The sequence below is a fragment of the Equus quagga genome, chromosome 4 (genome assembly GCF_021613505.1).
Source record: "Equus quagga isolate Etosha38 chromosome 4, UCLA_HA_Equagga_1.0, whole genome shotgun sequence".
In the NCBI taxonomy this organism is placed as follows: domain Eukaryota; kingdom Metazoa; phylum Chordata; class Mammalia; order Perissodactyla; family Equidae; genus Equus; species Equus quagga.
This window is the reverse complement of record NC_060270.1, coordinates 136,528,326-136,544,689: the sequence shown is the minus strand read 5'-3', so window position 1 is coordinate 136,544,689 and position 16,364 is coordinate 136,528,326. Positions and strand designations below refer to the sequence as shown.

Here is a 16,364-nt window from a genome sequence, read left to right as displayed (position 1 = left end):
TCCCAAGATCACCTGCATGTTCAGTGATTACTAAAGAGACTCATAAGACTCAACATATAGTCACACTCACAGGTAAGAGTTATTCCAGCAACACAGTAAGGATCCATAGTCAGGTCATAAGGGAAGAAGACACAGGCTGAGTCTGGAGGAATCCATGTGCAGGCCTCCCATGCTCTCTCCCTTCTGTGAGGGGTCATACAGAGCACACTCTCCCCTGAGCAGCAAAATGCAGCCACACGTGTACAGTGTTTCTGCCCAGGGAAATCCGTTAGAGATTTGATACCCAAGGTCTTTGTTGGGGGCTGGTCACATATGCACCCTGTGCTTAGCACCTAACAAAACTCCACAGTCCCAGAAGAAAGCAGGGGTTCACCATAAATCACATTGTTAGTACAGTTTCATATCAGCATAGGGAATTTTTAGGAAGCTTAGTCTCCAGGCACCAGCCGAGGGCCAACCTTATAAGCACATCCTTCTAAAGATAACAGTTTCAAGCCTACAATGTTTATTATGCATGTCAACATTCTCTATAGGATGTAAATAAGACCTACCACCTCATAATACTTAAAATGGCCAAAAAATAAGCCAAAATTACTTGGCAGTCAACCGTGAAAATATCAACTAATTTGGGCAAAGAAAATCAACAACAAACTAACAGATTTTGGAATTATCTGACAAGAACTTGAAAGCAGCTATTATAAAAATGCTCAAATGAGCAAACACCTTTGAAACAAATGTTAAAATTGAAAGTAACAGCAAAGAAATAGATATAAAGAAGAACCAAATCAAAATTTTAGAATTGAAAAATACAATAACCAAAATTTTAAAAAATCACTAGGTGGACTCAATAGCAGACTAGAGATGACAGCAGAAGAGTCAGTGGGCTTGAAAATAGATTAGTAGAAATGATCGAAACTGAACAACAGAGAGAAAAAACATGAAAAAAAAGTGAACAGAGCTTTAAGGACTTGAGAGTCTAATACTTGTGTCCTTGGAATCCCAGAAAGAGAAGAGAAAAATTACAGGGATGAAAAATATTTGAAGAAATAGTGGTCGGAAATTTCCCAAGTTTGGTGCAAGACATAAACCTACAGATTCAATCAGCTGAGCAAACCACATCCTGGGAAAAACAGAGATGTCTGTGTACAGACGCATCATATTCAAATTGAGAGAAAAAAATCTTGAAAGTAACTGGAGAAAAATGCTGCATTGCTTATAGGGAAACAGCAATTCAGATGGCTTCATATTTGTCATCAGAAACCTTGGAGGCCAAAAGGAAGCGGCACAACAATTTTGAAGTACTGAAAAGAAAATTACAGATGTACTTTTTTATTTCTCTTTTTTGTTCTACTTTTTAAAATTTCTTCCCCTTTTCTCCTTTTCTTTCCGTTTTCCTGTTTGTCTTTTCTCCATCTGCCTTTCTTCATATTTCCTATTTTATTTTATTTTTTTTTTTGCTGGGAAAGATTTGCCCTGAGCTAACATCTGTTGCTAATCTTCCTTTTTTTTTTTCCTCCTCAAAGCCCCAATACATAGTTGTATATTCTAGTTGTTAAGTCCTTCTAGTTGTTCTTTGTGAGCTGCCGCCACAGCATGGCTACTGACAGACAAGTGGTGTAGTTCGGCACCCAGGAACCAAACCGGGGCCACTGAAGCACTGTGCGCTGAACTTTAACAACTAGGCCATCAGGGCAGGTTCAGTATTTCCTTGTTCTTTAACTTGGCCGGTAACTCCCACAAGCATTGCTCAACATTTGGACCTAAAGAACTTGCTAATCCCTGCAGTGTGGAAAGAAGTTTAGGTTTGTTTTTTTTTCTTGTATTTGGGATAAATGGGAGTTGATTATAGCGTTTCATTATTGAAGTTCATGATTTTTACCTTCTATTCTATCAGTAGAAGAAATGGAAGCCCTCAGAATTGGTTAAAGCTGTGGACTTGCCCTTGCGTGTGATGCAGACGGTCAGCCTTAACTGATAGAGTCTGTCAGTGTAGACATTGAGGCTTTAGCCCTCCAGTTAACCTTGGTTAACTGTTGGGTTTTTCCAAGGAATGAGAATGAATGAATTTTATATGAAACCATATTGTGACCACAAAAGTCTTGCTTATCTAGAATAATATAATAATAATGATTATGTACTGTTTCTAAATGAGAGTGCCATTACCAAAAACTTCTGTTGATTATCAAGTATGTGTCTTGTCTTAGCCTCTTTGTCCAAAGCTTCCGTTTACCCATATGTGCTTACCTCACCACCTGCTGCAGTCTCCAGTCTCCTGACTTCTTGAACTCATTTTCATTTCTTCCTTTGTCCTTTGATTTGTTTTCCTTTTTCCTTATCTCCCTCTCCCCCTTTTATTCCATTTTTCTCTTGTCACTAACAAGTCTGTCACCAGTTTTCTCTTCAAGCTAACATTATAGTATTTCCCAACACCATGGTTTTATATTGGAGCAAAATCTTCATTAATTTACTATAGTTGGTATGAAGTCACATTAAATGCTGTTTTGAATGACTAAGTAAACCTAATAGCAGGTCAGTTACCGATTATGAGCTCATTTGTGGCAAACACTGTGCTGGGTATTCCATTTCATCCTTAGTTGGTGACTGTGTTTCATGTGCACATTGTGATTATCTTGCTTTCCTGATGTGAAATACATAATAGGCTGTCTTTTCCCTTTTTATAGTCCAGAGATACTAAGTCGTTCGCAGACTCAGACACTAGAGAGTTTGGAATTCATTCCTCGGCATGTTGGTGCCTTCTCTGTGGAGAAATATGATGACATCAAGAAATATTTGATAAAGGTAAACTAGAGTCAGAATTACCCTGGTCTTGTGAATTAATGATGCAGCTACCACAATATATCATTCAAATGTACCCACAGCTTATTGTTACCCTAATCCTGTTTTTGCTTTATAATTTCTAATTTAAAATCTAGTAACAAATTTTTTTTTTTAATTCTCTGACTACTGACAGTGCACTTCCACATGAAGATTGCCCTATGTTGATAAAACTTTTTAAGTTATGTAAAGTGTTCACGGGGTTCTAGAGAACTAGGGTCAGAGTTTAAAATGTGGCTTTTTGTTAGTAACATTAGCAAACTAGAGATTACAAACATAACGCATGCTGCCCTCACCTCATAGTTATGCTGTCTTTGCTTCCTTCTCAAATCCTGTGAGATCACCTGCAGTTTCAGTATGACATGCATTGATATGGGGGTGCAGGAAGGAATTAAGAGAAATCAAGGGAACTGAAGAGCAGCTGTTCCAGAGCATAAGCAGCTGTCATTATTTAGTTTCCTCCAAGGTCACATTTCCTGTATTTTTTGTGAGGTTTAAAGTATGTTAGAACCTTTCTTTTAATAATAATCTTTATCAATGTTTTCGAAGCTATATTCCTAAGATGTTAAAAGGATTCTTTGATTAAGATTAGGAAACGTCTGGGGCTGGCCTGGTGGCACAGCGGTTAAGTGCACACGTTCTGCTTCGGTGGCCCGGGGTTCACTGGTTCAGATCCCGGGTGCGGACATGGCACCGCTTGGCACGCCATGCTGTGGTAGGCATCCCACATATAAAGCAGAGGAAGATGGGCATGATTGTTAGCTCAGGGTCAGTCTTAGCAAAAAGAGGAGGATTGGCAGCAGTTAGCTCAGGGCTAATCTTCCTCAAAAAAAAAAAAAAAGATTAGGAAACTTCTACTCCATGTAATTTGGGTAGACTCAGTACTTTCAGAAAAGTTGAAGTATTTGAATTTTCCTGGTCCAAAAGTTGACTCCTGCTATTTTGAAAATTATAATTTATGAAATTGTTTATTATTGATTGATTGATTGATTGTCTCTGCTGTTAGTGCACGTTAGCTGACTTCACTGATTTTCTTCCTGCTCAGGCCTGTGACACTCCTCTGCACCCCCTGGGCAGGCTCGTGGAGACGCTGGTTGCCGTGTACAGAATGACATATGTTGGGGTGGGAGCCAACCGCCGGTTATTGCAGGAGGCTGTGAAGGAGATTAAGTCCTACCTGAAGCGACTTTTCCAGCTGGTGAGGTAAAAGATCGTTTCACTTAAGTCTGCAAACTGTGAAATACTAGTTTATACTAATGCTTGGGTATCTTCATCCTGAATCTAGAAATTACAGCTTTGTGAACAATCACAAATGTCCCCACATAATTTATCACAGAAATTTTTCATCAAGAAAATGGTTTTATGCCATAGATTCTTAAAGAGATTAAATGATGAAAACATGTATTCACTTTATGTTTATGCCCTAAATATTTAAAAAGATGAACCTTAGCTTTTGTTGCCTGTTTCCTTTATGTCTTTCTTGCTCAGTAAGTATAATAAAAGCCTAAAATAAATGTTTTTTTTTAATACTGATTTTGGTATGAAGTATGATAGTCTTCTTTGGATTTAATCTCTAGGCAAAATCATGTCTCTAAAACCTAACCACAGAAGAGATAAAGTCTAATAGGGAGTTTTGAATTTATGGGTATTTATGTCCTGTCCCTTGACAATAGCAGCATATTCATTCATTTATTCAACAAATATTTATTGAGTGCATCTATGGTTAGCACCATTCTACCCCTTGGAGGAATTTATCAGTACTCTCATGAGGCTTACATATTAGTGGGGACAGAGTAAATATACAGTATGTCAGTGAAGATGAATGTGACAGAGGGAAAGAGGATGGGGCTGGAGGTAGGATGCTACTGTTTTAAAAAGAAGGTCAAGGAGACCTGGCTAATAGGTAATATCTGAGCAGAGACTTTGAAGAAGGTGAGCAAGCCAGCAAGTAAGCATCTTTGGAAAGAGAGTTTCAGGCAGCAAGCAAATTTGGAACTTCAAATTTGGAAATTCAAGATCTTTTACTGGGTCAAACCAAAAAGTAGATACGATATTTAGATAATTACGTAAAAGTTTATGAATTTGTCTCAGAAAACGTCTTTATATTATTACCTTCAAAATTGATAAATGCATTTGGAAATGTTTCAGGTTTTGAGGTGGCAGTGTGATCTGCTAGGATCATTGGGCTGCAAGTGTTTCAGCTTTGACATGAGCTAGTTGGGTTTAATGAAGAGAAGTTTCCTGACCTTTTTCAGTCTTCCTAAGTGTAAAATTAGGGGCAGAGGCAGGGACATGGCATAACTTGACAGAAATAGAGATGATTGCAAACTGCCTTTAAAGGGTCGAGGTCTGGCTGTAAAAATAAAGAGGACAGTAAGGTTGTTTACTCTGGAGCCCACTGTTTGCATAGAACGTCACAGATAGAGTCTAGGGCAATTTCAAAGCCTAGGAAAAAAATCCTCAACAACTTAGCAGCTCCATCATTTGGAAAAATTTGTTCAGCAGCTTGACTTTTTAAAAAAACGTTTAAAAATTTTACATTAATTGAGTTTTCATTTTTTTCTTAATGTTGGACATACAATTAATTTCCACTGGTATTTGTTTATACTCTGAGAATAGTAGTCTCAGCTTGAAAAGTCAATACAAATTGACCTCAGCTGAGATTTGCCAGTAAGAAAAACATATATAGATCAGAATTCTTCATTCTTTAGAAACTAGACAGAAAAAACCATAGCACATGAAGATTTTTTAGTGATATTAGCTAAGTCTTAATTTTGTCCTGGAAGAAGCATCAGTTAAGATTCTCAGGGAACTAAAACATTTAGTTGATATAAAATTTAATTTCATAGGTTCTTATATAGATTAAGTGATGGAAATGTGTTTTCACTCTTTTTAGCCACTCTAAAGGTACTCTTGTAGAGTTACATTTTTTGTTATTCCTTAGGTTCTTATTTCCTGAGCTTCCTGAAGAGGGCAGCACAATTCCTCTCTCTGCTCCTCTGCCAACTGAAAGGAAATCCTTTTGCACTGGGAGGTCAGATTCCAGGTCCGAATCACCAGAGCCAGGGTAAGTGGGGTTGAGTGGAGATAGCAAAGAAAGGAGTGGGGGCTACATGATCTTATCCCGAGAATCCCAAGGAAAGATTGTTTCCTCTAGATTGGTTGCCTTATTTCTAAAGCTATATGATTGGACTAGGTCATCTCTGAGGTTCCTTTAGGTCTCAAGTTCTGTTAGCCAAACCCCATGAAAGTGCAACCACACATGACTGGGCACAAAGGCTGCTGAGCAAAGAAAAATCATGCTGGCCGAAGACAAGGGGGAAATCAGCCTTCAAATGGAGACAGGGTGGGTTTTCAGTTAGATTTTAAGTTAATGAAAAGAATTCACAGTTGGTCCAAGACAAAACTCTAGGGTCATAGGTAAGCTCCTCGTGGTAACTCCACGTATAAAAGTAGAGTAATATTATAACTGCTTCTTTACTCAAAATATCCCGTCTTTACTTTCAGCTTCTAGAAACTGAAGCTCTATCTTTGATTCTGTATTCAGTTTTTATATCAATGTTTCTCCCTCTCACTCTAATATTTTGTAGTTATGTGGTAACAAGTTCTGGCTTACTGCTTCCTGTGTTGCTACCTCGGCTCTACCCTCCTCTGTTTATGCTGTATGCCCTGGACAACGATCGCGAGGAAGACATTTACTGGGAATGTGTTCTGCGGCTCAACAAGCAGCCAGATGTTGCTCTTCTGGGCTTCCTTGGGGTGCAGAGGTGAGTACATTAGTTATGAGGGCAATCTGACGGTTTTAACTTAAAGTGCAAACAGCATTATCAGGAATTTGGTACTTTGATATATAATTAAATATGTGATTTGCAATTTACTTATTTGCATGTTTGTCTCATTTAGCAAAATAGTGATATTTAATAATCTTTATTTCTGAGAATTTTTGGAGATGAGTATGAAATCTGATTATTCTTCTGAATAATTTTTTCGTGTGGGTATTTTATATATAAATTAAATTTGAGTTATCCTGCCTGATATTTTACAGTTCTTTAAAGCAAAATATATACATTCACTTTCTCAGAAAAAGTTAATTGTATTTTAGTCTTCGGCATTCTTCCTTCCCTCCTTCTCTTCCCTCCCTCTCCGTCTCCAATTTCTAATTTAAAGTTTAGAAGTGTTCTTTTTGCTGTAGGGCATTGTTTCTTGTTATTCCAGGGAAATACTGAATGATTATGCTTTCTATCTAGTGTTATGATAAAGCTGATCACCCCCACCACATAATAATTACATATATGTGCTATCAAAAAAAGTCGAAGGGGCTGGCCTGATGGAGTAGTGGTTGGGTTCGTGCATTCTGCTTTAGTAGCCTAGGGTTTGTGGGTTCAGACCCTGGGCGCAGACCTACACACTGCTAATCATGTCATGCTATGGCAGCATCCCACATGCAGAGTAGAGGAAGATTGGCACAGATATTGGCTCAGGGACAGTCTTCCTCAAAGAAAAGAAAAGTTGAATAAGTCTTAATTGGAAAGTGAATTTTTTCAATGGAATAATTTAATAGTAAAAATAGATAAAACCAAGTAGAGATTCTGTCCAATATTTGGTACCATCTGTAATGTGTGGGGTTATTGGAATATAGAATGACCAATACCTTAGGGACAGGAACTCTTAAATTACTTCTGGAATGCTTATTAAAACTTAACCTGTCTGTGGAACACTTATTTTAAGTGGACACAGGGAAGCTAATAAAGCCATCAACTGTTTTTATGGGGATTAATCTATTATAACTAATAACTTATATTAACAATTTATGGATTCCATTGTAGGAAATTTTGGCCAGTGAGCTTGTCAATCCTTGGAGAGAGTAAAAAGGTATAGTAGATTTTAGTTTCCTTAACAAATATGCTTTTCTTTGGTGTGGGCAATTCGAGATAGCAAAATATTTTCTTTTTACTTTGGTAGAATAGTACCCAAGCATGAGTTACTCACCAGAGACCTGCACCCTGCCATTGGTGTCATTTATTTTTATTGTTACTGCAAAAGACAGCTTTCTTCTTTGACCGTTATAAATTCTTTTTTGCAGATTTTGCCAACCACAAAAGATGCTTGTTTTGCCTCAGCCATAGAATGTCTACAGCAGATCAGGTAATCGCTGATTTGTTGAAAACTCACGTAAATCAGAGTGTGGTTAGTCTTTGAAGATATGAATGAGATCTTACCTTCCCTAAGCTCTGAGCGCCCCTTCACTCCCAGGTGGTGGCAGACTCAGCCTGGGGAAGAGAAGTCTCCTCTGAGATATTTGGTTACCTTTTAGTCGAGGAGGCCCTTGCATTTTCAGAAGTCATGGAGATCCTAACCAGAAATTTATCTGCATAATCCCATCTTTAGCCAAATGGAAACTAACCAAACTTCTCACACAGAGAAGAGCATGTATTAGGAAAATAAGATTCCACAGGGGTAAAAGAGATGATCTATGACTTGGTGAATCTTCCATATGAACCATAGGTACTTAGACGCTTCTTTTCTCAGAGAACCGTAGGATTACAAAGTCATCCCTTCCAGCAACTCATTATGCCTGATGTGTCCAAGTTAAGGCACATGAGCCCAAAGAGAGCATATTATAAAAACATTAGTATCAAATGCCCCTATGAGAAAATTATAGGATTTTTTTTTTTTTTTTTTTACAACAGCACAACATTTACCCCATCAGACAAACTTAAAGTCATCCAGCAGACGTTTGAGGAGATCTCTCAGAGTGTCCTGGCATCACTTCAAGAAGACTTCCTGTGGTCCATGGATGACTTGTTTCCTGTTTTCTTATATGTGGTGCTACGGGCCAGGTGACCAATCTTTTCTGACTTTAGTATTAGTGACATTATTTTGACAAGTCTGCCCCTTGCTTTTTCTGAGCAGATGGCAGGAATATGCTCCCCCATTAGAAGAAACCCACTCTGTTAACCCATTCCACCGTGGTATTTCCTCTTTGTTGAGCTGTTCTTTCTTTTCCCCTCAAATAGATTCAAAAGGAGGATGCACATACGAGCGTAAATAACTCAGTATCTTTTTCTCTTTGGGTCAGGATTAGGAATTTAGGTTCTGAGGTACACCTCATTGAGGACCTAATGGACCCCTATCTTCAGCATGGGGAACAGGGTATAATGTTCACCACCTTGAAGGTAAGTGTAGGTATTATTGATTATTTTTTTATCTTAAAATTTGTCTTTCATTTACTAAATTATAAATCTGTCATTAACCATTTCCTTATGTAAAAGTTTAATGTAAACATTGTGCCTTTAGAGCACACATTGTTAATATTTTTAAATATGATAATGTATTTAAGTAGAATGAGTTATTCTTAATACTAAAGCAAATTATTCACTACCCAATCTTCCCTGTAAATTGATCATTCAAATTGTTACAGATGCTTATAAATGCAGACTTTCTATATAATTGTAACTCTAGAAAAGAAAGAAAAAGGATTCTTAGTGTCCAAAAAAGTTTCCAACAGTAGAGCTGTTTCATGGAACTAAGGTAAAACACAGAAGTCAGTATGTATTGAACCAACATGAATTGCATCATCTTTCTTTCCATGTGTTTCTTGTAACCAGTAGGTTACAAATGAAGTTCTTTGATCTGGGTGCTCTCTGGGGATTGTTGGAGGTCATTTTAGTTCTCCCACCTTGATTTTTCTTGGAATTTGATAGAATCATTCTGAAGTTATCAGAAGAACAACAAATAGAAAGTGACAAAAACACCTCTGAAAAAAGAGAGTGAGAACAGACCCACTCTGCCAGTTAGTAAAATATAGAATTACAGTAATTAAGATAAGATGATTTGTTACTGTCACAGGAATAGACAAATATCTAAATGGAAAGGATAGCCCCCATACAGGCAGTATTATAAAAAAATATTTCACATATGAAAATGAAAACTTCAAACACAAAAATGGAAAAGAGAGGAATTATTTAATAAATGGTCAAAATACTGGGATAGTTTATTAGCAGTTTTGCAGGGAGGATGGACTCACCCACATAGCAACTTGCAGATGTTTTAGGGTTTAAATATAGAAAAAAGAAGAGAGAAGGAAAGGCAGGCAAATTAAAATGAGAAAAAATTGGAATTTCATGTCAGGTTTCTGGCTTGGGTTAATTTTTTAAACTATACAACTTAAATACTATTAACATTTCTAAAAACTAAACTGAAAAGGTGGGGAACTGGGGAAAATATTGGCCACCAATGACTTACATTATTAGTATTTATGTTATATGAAGAGCATCTTTAAACATATCACCAAGGAAGAAATTGAATGAATACACTTATCTGTAGGAAGATACTCAGCCTTACTGAAAATTACAGGACTGCAGATTTAAATAAGGTGCCATTTTTTGCCTACTAAATAGACAAAAATGTTTTAAAATTATACCTAGTGCTGATTGGTTAGAGTGATATCAGTATTACTCCCACATTGCCAATAATGGATTAAATAACAATCACTGTTTTGGAAAACAGTTGTTATTAACGTTGATATCAACAACACCTGAAATGTCTGTGGAGTTTGCCTGAGTGACCCTACTCCTGGAGATTTATCCTAAGGGAATAAGAATGGGAAACATTATATATTATCTGGATGAGGTATTCTTTGTAGTATGAGTAACTCCTAAACCTGGATACTTTAAAAGTCACCTGGGGATGCTTCTTAAAAATATATTCCTAGAAATTCTGACTCCCTAGATCTGGAATGATAGTTCATCTGTATGTTGATCAGACATATGAGGTAATTCTGATAACAGTTGTTTGGGTACCTTATCACAATCAGCATATTCTCAATGTCCAATCAATAGTGGCTTAGTAAATTATGGTATTTCTACTTAGTGAAGAATATTATACAACTTGTGAAAAGTTTGTTCTAGAATTAGAGGAAAATGTACAAAATTTTATCTCTACTAATTACAACTGGGCAAATTAGACATTGGATGGAGGACTGGAAGAAAATGGGAAAATGAAAGCACCTGATTTTGGTGGGCCCTCAGTATCAACAAGGGGTTCCTTTCCTCAGTCCCATGTGCCTTGCTATGTTTATGTAATTTCTTTCAAAGTAAATTTGAAATTGTTTTGAACTTTTTTCCAGGCATGTTACTACCAGATCCAGCGTGAGAAGCTTAACTAGGCTGCATAACAGCTTGACAACTGGATTATCTACACAGAGGGTTTTAGCACCATCTGGCATCTTCCTGTAGTGGCAAAAAAGAGTGATGTTGAAATTAGGACATGGTATTATTTTGGTTATTTCTGAGCCTCACTAATGATCACAGCCCTGAGCCTAAAAGAAAAAAGACTGTGTAGTTTAAAGGGAGGATTGAAAAGGAGGTGAAAATCAGATTAGTCCTATACCTGGCCTATTAAGTTCCCAAAATATCACATCTACTGTTTGGAGAAAGAGGATATCCCTTTCTACATTACGAGTATGCCAGCTACATGAAGTTGTAAACAAAGTTCTCAGTATAACTTCTTATGTTTAAGAAGTTGGTGAATATTTTTGAGTTTCTGGTTTGCCTGCAGTTGCCCCAAACCTTTGCAAGGAGCAGATTGTACTTGAAACTACAATAGCCACACTATGCCTTCCTAAATTCCTTGCAATCATGTGTGCATCAAGCTTCTTTGCTGAGGGAGGGGAAAGAGGAACTTTCAAACTGCAGTTTTAACTCTTTCTAAGCTTTTCCACCAGGATATTCATAATGGGAGAGGTTCTACATAGTAACTGCCACACCCTGACCCCAAACATGGAATGCATCCAAATGAGAGTTTCTGCCTGCTGATGAAAAGAACATGGGAGTTGTGCTCTTGGTTTCCCTACAGTGCTACAGAGTGCATACACTGGAATTCAGACACTGACTCGGAGCAGCTGTGGACCCTCACTTGTCCATGTGCAGACACTGTGTCCCAAGGCCTGTGAATGAGAGCCCGAAGAGGTTTGCATGCAGGCATTTGGGAGCAGGACTACAGACTGGGGATGTGGGCGCAAAGAGCTGCATCCCTCCTTGGCCTGGTGTTGTGGTTCTTCCCTGTGCCTCGCACTGAGCTCACAGAGGGGGAGAGAAAGGAAACAAGCTTGGGCTTTTCCCATCTCAAAAGTGTTGTGACACCTCAATGTTTTAGTGTTTTGCTTTTTGCCTTTTTTTTTTTAATGTCCTATTGTAAGTGGTTGATTTACACTGTACAAGTAACACTAGTAGCTGTTTTGAATAACATAGGTGCTCTTCCTCATCTCATCCACACATCCTGGTGAGCATATGGAGTCCTCCTGATTGATGTTAACATCAGCAGATGTTAATCAATTTTGTAAAAGGATCATGGTTTCTGCTCTACTTTATAATCAAGACAAGTGTTTATTGAAATACTGTTTTGGAATGTTGGCTGTAATGTAACAGCAATTTTCGTAATAAAAGACATTCATCTTTATGAGATTGTTTTATGATTGCAAAAGAAATGACACAGGGCAGCCTAAAAATTTAAAAGAAATCCAGGCCTAGTATTTTTTTTGCCCACATTGTAATCCATTCCTCTTCATATTGGCTTCAAAGGTCCCTCTGAGGTTAAAGAGAGTGCTCTCTTTAAATAAACGTAAACTTACAGCACCTTTGCTGGCAAAGACAAATTAACTTTCTGACCCTGATAACCCAAGGACAAGGCTTTTTAAAAAATCGATTATTTCTTTGACTAAAAGGCATATTTTTATAGTTTATTTTTTTTCCTCAACGGACTCAGGGAAGGGAAGAGTGAGGATTTAAAATTCTGGTTAGAAATATTAGGCCTTAGTTATCATCTACCAGTTGTAATGTCTCAGGAAGCCTTTCCCTCTCACGGCTGCTTTCTCCCAGAATGTGCCTGCCTGCCCATTGTTGGAAAGAGATCAACACTTAAAGATTAGTTTATGTTTGGGGCGGGATCTGTGGCCGAGTGGTTGAGTTCCTGCGCTCCGCTGCGACGGCCCAGGGTTCGGATCCTCGGCGCGGACATGGCACCGCTCATCAGGCCACGTTGAGGCGGCGTCCCACATGCCACAACTAGAAGTACCTGCGACTAAGATATACAACTGTGTACCGGGGGGGTTTGGGGAGAAAAAGCAGGAAAAAAAAAAGATTATGTTAAAGTTTTCATTTCCATTAAGGATTGTTTTGACTTTTGAATAAACACAAATTCCACATTTGGCTTGAAAAGGCTACTGAATGTCTTTGACCTTGTGAGAGAGAGAGATAACTCTGGAGATGGGCAGAGAAAAGCTTGAGACCCACTAAGAAATTCTCAAATGATGGTAGGCTGTCTCAATTCTGAAAAAAAAAAAGTTACAATTCATGCTTTTATTGGAGTCATGAATGAAACTGTCCAGTTACGTTAGATTCTTCACATTATATTTATACTTTTCAGATAGCATATTAAAATTATAAATTCTCACTTCTCTTGGGGGAGAAACCTCTGTCTCCAGGCCAGTGTCTATACAGAGAAACACCTGGCGCTCATGCAGCAGGCGTGATGAGTGCCCACAGCAGCCCTGGGGCGGCAGGTGGTAACCCCAGGAGCCCTGTTCTGCAGACAAGGAGTGGCTGTGGTCAGCTCACTGTTGGAGCTGGGACTCCAGCCTAGAACCTCCGTACTCTGATTGCAGCGCTCTTGCTTACTACACCTGCCAGAGATGTCATTCCAAGGCTGTGTTATGCATTGGAAGGTAGTAAAGTAAAAATTGACTTGAAAACTTTTAATAAAATTAAGTGCTCTTGATAGAACATCCTGTGCTCAAACAGTCACCAATGTGTCACATTCCTACCTTTTTTCATCCACCCTGGAGAGCAAAGGAAAGCTTGTTGGTTTAATTTAGGATAAAGGGCGGATAAACCTCTGACAGCGGCCCCTTGGTCTTTACGTTTGGCCTTGCTGTCAGCAGTGCCCTCTTGTTCTTTCTGTGATGTCTGCTTCTAAAGGTTCTTCCCACTGACCCCTCCCTGCAATGTAAAATTTTCAGATAATTAGTGGCTCCAATCTGAGACAGATGGACTATTAAGTTCAGAACTGTGGCTTGATAGGGAGCCTTCCAGAAGGAATTGTTTTATAGGCTTCATTGTTATTGGCTGAAGAGTCTTCTACTGGTTTCTCACCAGTGTGAGAAAATAAGATTAATATGTCAGCTTACTCTCAGACATCTCCACAGTTGTCCCTTTCATTAAAATAAAAAATGCCATTTTCTGTTGTGGTGAGTCTGTTCTCCTGAAATAGTCAACAAAAATATCAATCTTTTTTGATGTAACTATAGGCTGGCAATTAGAGAAAATACTAAAGTGAAGGTTGAAAATGATATAAATTAGGCCGTTCAGTGCAAGGGATACCTAAGAAGATTTGTGATGGGGCGGCTTGTGAGTAACTTAGTGGTTGGGCTGGCTTAGGCGTCTGTGGATTGAATCAAAGAGGATGTGCAGCGGTTTTACCCAGAACAGCGAGGTGACTTTGGCAGCTAATAGCCCACTAATATTTTCTCCTAAAGCTTTCCTCTGAACAGGAGCAATGTTGCATGTTTGCAGTCCTGAAGGTAAGAGACCCTGCCGAATGACCCTCAGTTACCAGAAGAGATCGCCTATAAAGGCTGCCTTTCTGTCAACTGTTAGTAGCTAAAGATACAATTCTGGATAATCTAATTGAAATGTATTCATCATAACCCAAATTATATGGAGGATTTTATGATTTCAAAAGAGCAGATTTTGAGAAGCCATTTCTTAAGTAGGGAATAATGAGTGATATGGAAATTCAATAGAATGGAGCATTTCTCCGAGTCCTAATCAACAGCGTTTTGACCCAGATGAAGCCAGCCATTTTAGTATGGGCCATTTCTCATCGTTAAGTTTTCAGGTGCTTTCTCGGGCTTTGTTTAGTAGAATGCATTATTTTGAAAAATGAGCATAGTAGGGGAAGGGGATTTGTCATTTAATAGTAATTATTACATTGTAAAACTTTCATGGAAATATAACTTTTAAACTAATGTGTAGCGCAAATTCATTAGAAATCGGTAACACTAATGCAGCTTCTAAGTTAATGATAAGAACTGGCTGTCCTTCCAATGTTACTTAATTAGTGCAGAATTGCATGTGGTTGGATATTTACTTACTTGCAGTCTCAGTCAAGAATTCTCGTTCTCAAGACAGCAGAAATACGTAAGTCTCAACTGACAGAGTTGATGCAGGAGTCTTGAAACGGAAGGCAAGGAAGAGACACCAGTCTTTTGCCAGGCACTAGCATCTTTCTGGAATAATTATGGAAAAAAAAGAGGAAAACTTTTGATTTTACTACTTGTTAATACTGAATACCTCTTTGAACTTCAGATTCCTTATCTGTAAAATGAAGAATGCGTTTGATTATCTCCAAGTTCTCTGTCAGCCTCTGGTTTCAGAGTTTGATAGAGAAGGAGGTTGATGTCTGAGAAGGGAGGGGCACGATAGGGAAGGAGGTTGATGTCAGAGAAGGGGAGGTGGCCCACATTCCTCTGGAGTCCCACTGCCTCCCCCTCAAGATTGATGTCCCAGCTGCTCTTAAACTCCTTGGGGAGGTGTCATCCTTTTACTTGGGTATCTTGGCCTCCCTTTTTTCTGCCCATTCCCAGCAACAACTGGGAATACTGAGTGCTTGCTATGACTCAAGCACTGTTACAGGTGCTGAGGCTACCACTGAACAGGACGAGCAAGGTGTCTGCTCTCCAACCCTCTGCAGACGTGGCCACACGGGAGCTGGACACTGAGTGGGTTAATGCATGAGAGAGTTGCAAAGCATGGTAAGTGCTCTGAGGACCATAGGTCACAACAGTTTTCTTAGCCACCTGGAGGGAGAGAGGGTAAATCATTTTCTGGGGTTTCCTCCTCTGAATTTTTGTCTTAGCATGGGCTGTCACAAAAACTGCCAGGGAATAGATGGCTTAAACAACAGAAATTTACTTTCTCACAGTTCTGGAGTCTGGAAGTCAGGGTACCAGCATAGTTGTGTTCTGATGAGGTCCCCCTTCCTGGCTTGGGGACAGCCTCCTTCTCGCTGTGTCCCCACATTGCATACAGAGAGAGAGCAAGCTCTCTGGTGTCTCTTGTAAGGGCACTAATGCCACCATGAGGGCCCCACCCTCATGCCTGACCTCATCTAAACCTAATTGTCTCCCAAAGGCTCCATCCCCACATACCATCACATTGGGGGTTAAGGCTTCTAGTATGATTTTGGAGAGAACACAATTCAGTCCATAGCAAATTTGTCACAGAAACCTGAGATGAGCACAGTTTTTAGACTTCACCTAAATAGTGGAGATGAAAATTAATCTTTTTGCCTTTATGGCCCAGAAAATGAGCCTTTTAGTATATATGAATTAGTTATCCATGTAGCCCGGAGTGGGCTGTAGATTCATTAGAAGCTATTTTAATAATAAAATTCACTATTCTGTCTGTACAGCTCCCTCACAGTAAGTTCATCTCGGGAATCTTAGTCTCTAGTGCCCCTGTCTGCTGCAT

General features: G+C 38.8%; 1 protein-coding gene across 4 annotated transcripts in view; it reads left to right on the top strand.

Annotated features, from left to right (window-relative positions):
• ALS2 (alsin Rho guanine nucleotide exchange factor ALS2) overlaps positions 1-12,294 on the top strand; it is a 72,221-nt gene extending 59,927 nt beyond the window's left edge. For all 4 annotated transcript variants that reach the window (XM_046658174.1, XM_046658173.1, XM_046658171.1 and 1 more), the window contains 9 exons: positions 2,682-2,799; positions 3,881-4,038; positions 5,780-5,902; positions 6,426-6,602; positions 7,662-7,707; positions 7,919-7,980; positions 8,526-8,675; positions 8,915-9,011; positions 10,964-12,294. In XM_046658174.1, the coding sequence (XP_046514130.1) occupies positions 2,682-2,799; positions 3,881-4,038; positions 5,780-5,902; positions 6,426-6,602; positions 7,662-7,707; positions 7,919-7,980; positions 8,526-8,675; positions 8,915-9,011; positions 10,964-11,002 (970 nt within the window). In that variant the 3' untranslated portion in view covers positions 11,003-12,294. The remainder of the gene's footprint in view (positions 1-2,681; positions 2,800-3,880; positions 4,039-5,779; positions 5,903-6,425; positions 6,603-7,661; positions 7,708-7,918; positions 7,981-8,525; positions 8,676-8,914; positions 9,012-10,963) is intronic.
• Positions 12,295-16,364: the final 4,070 nt, after the last annotated feature.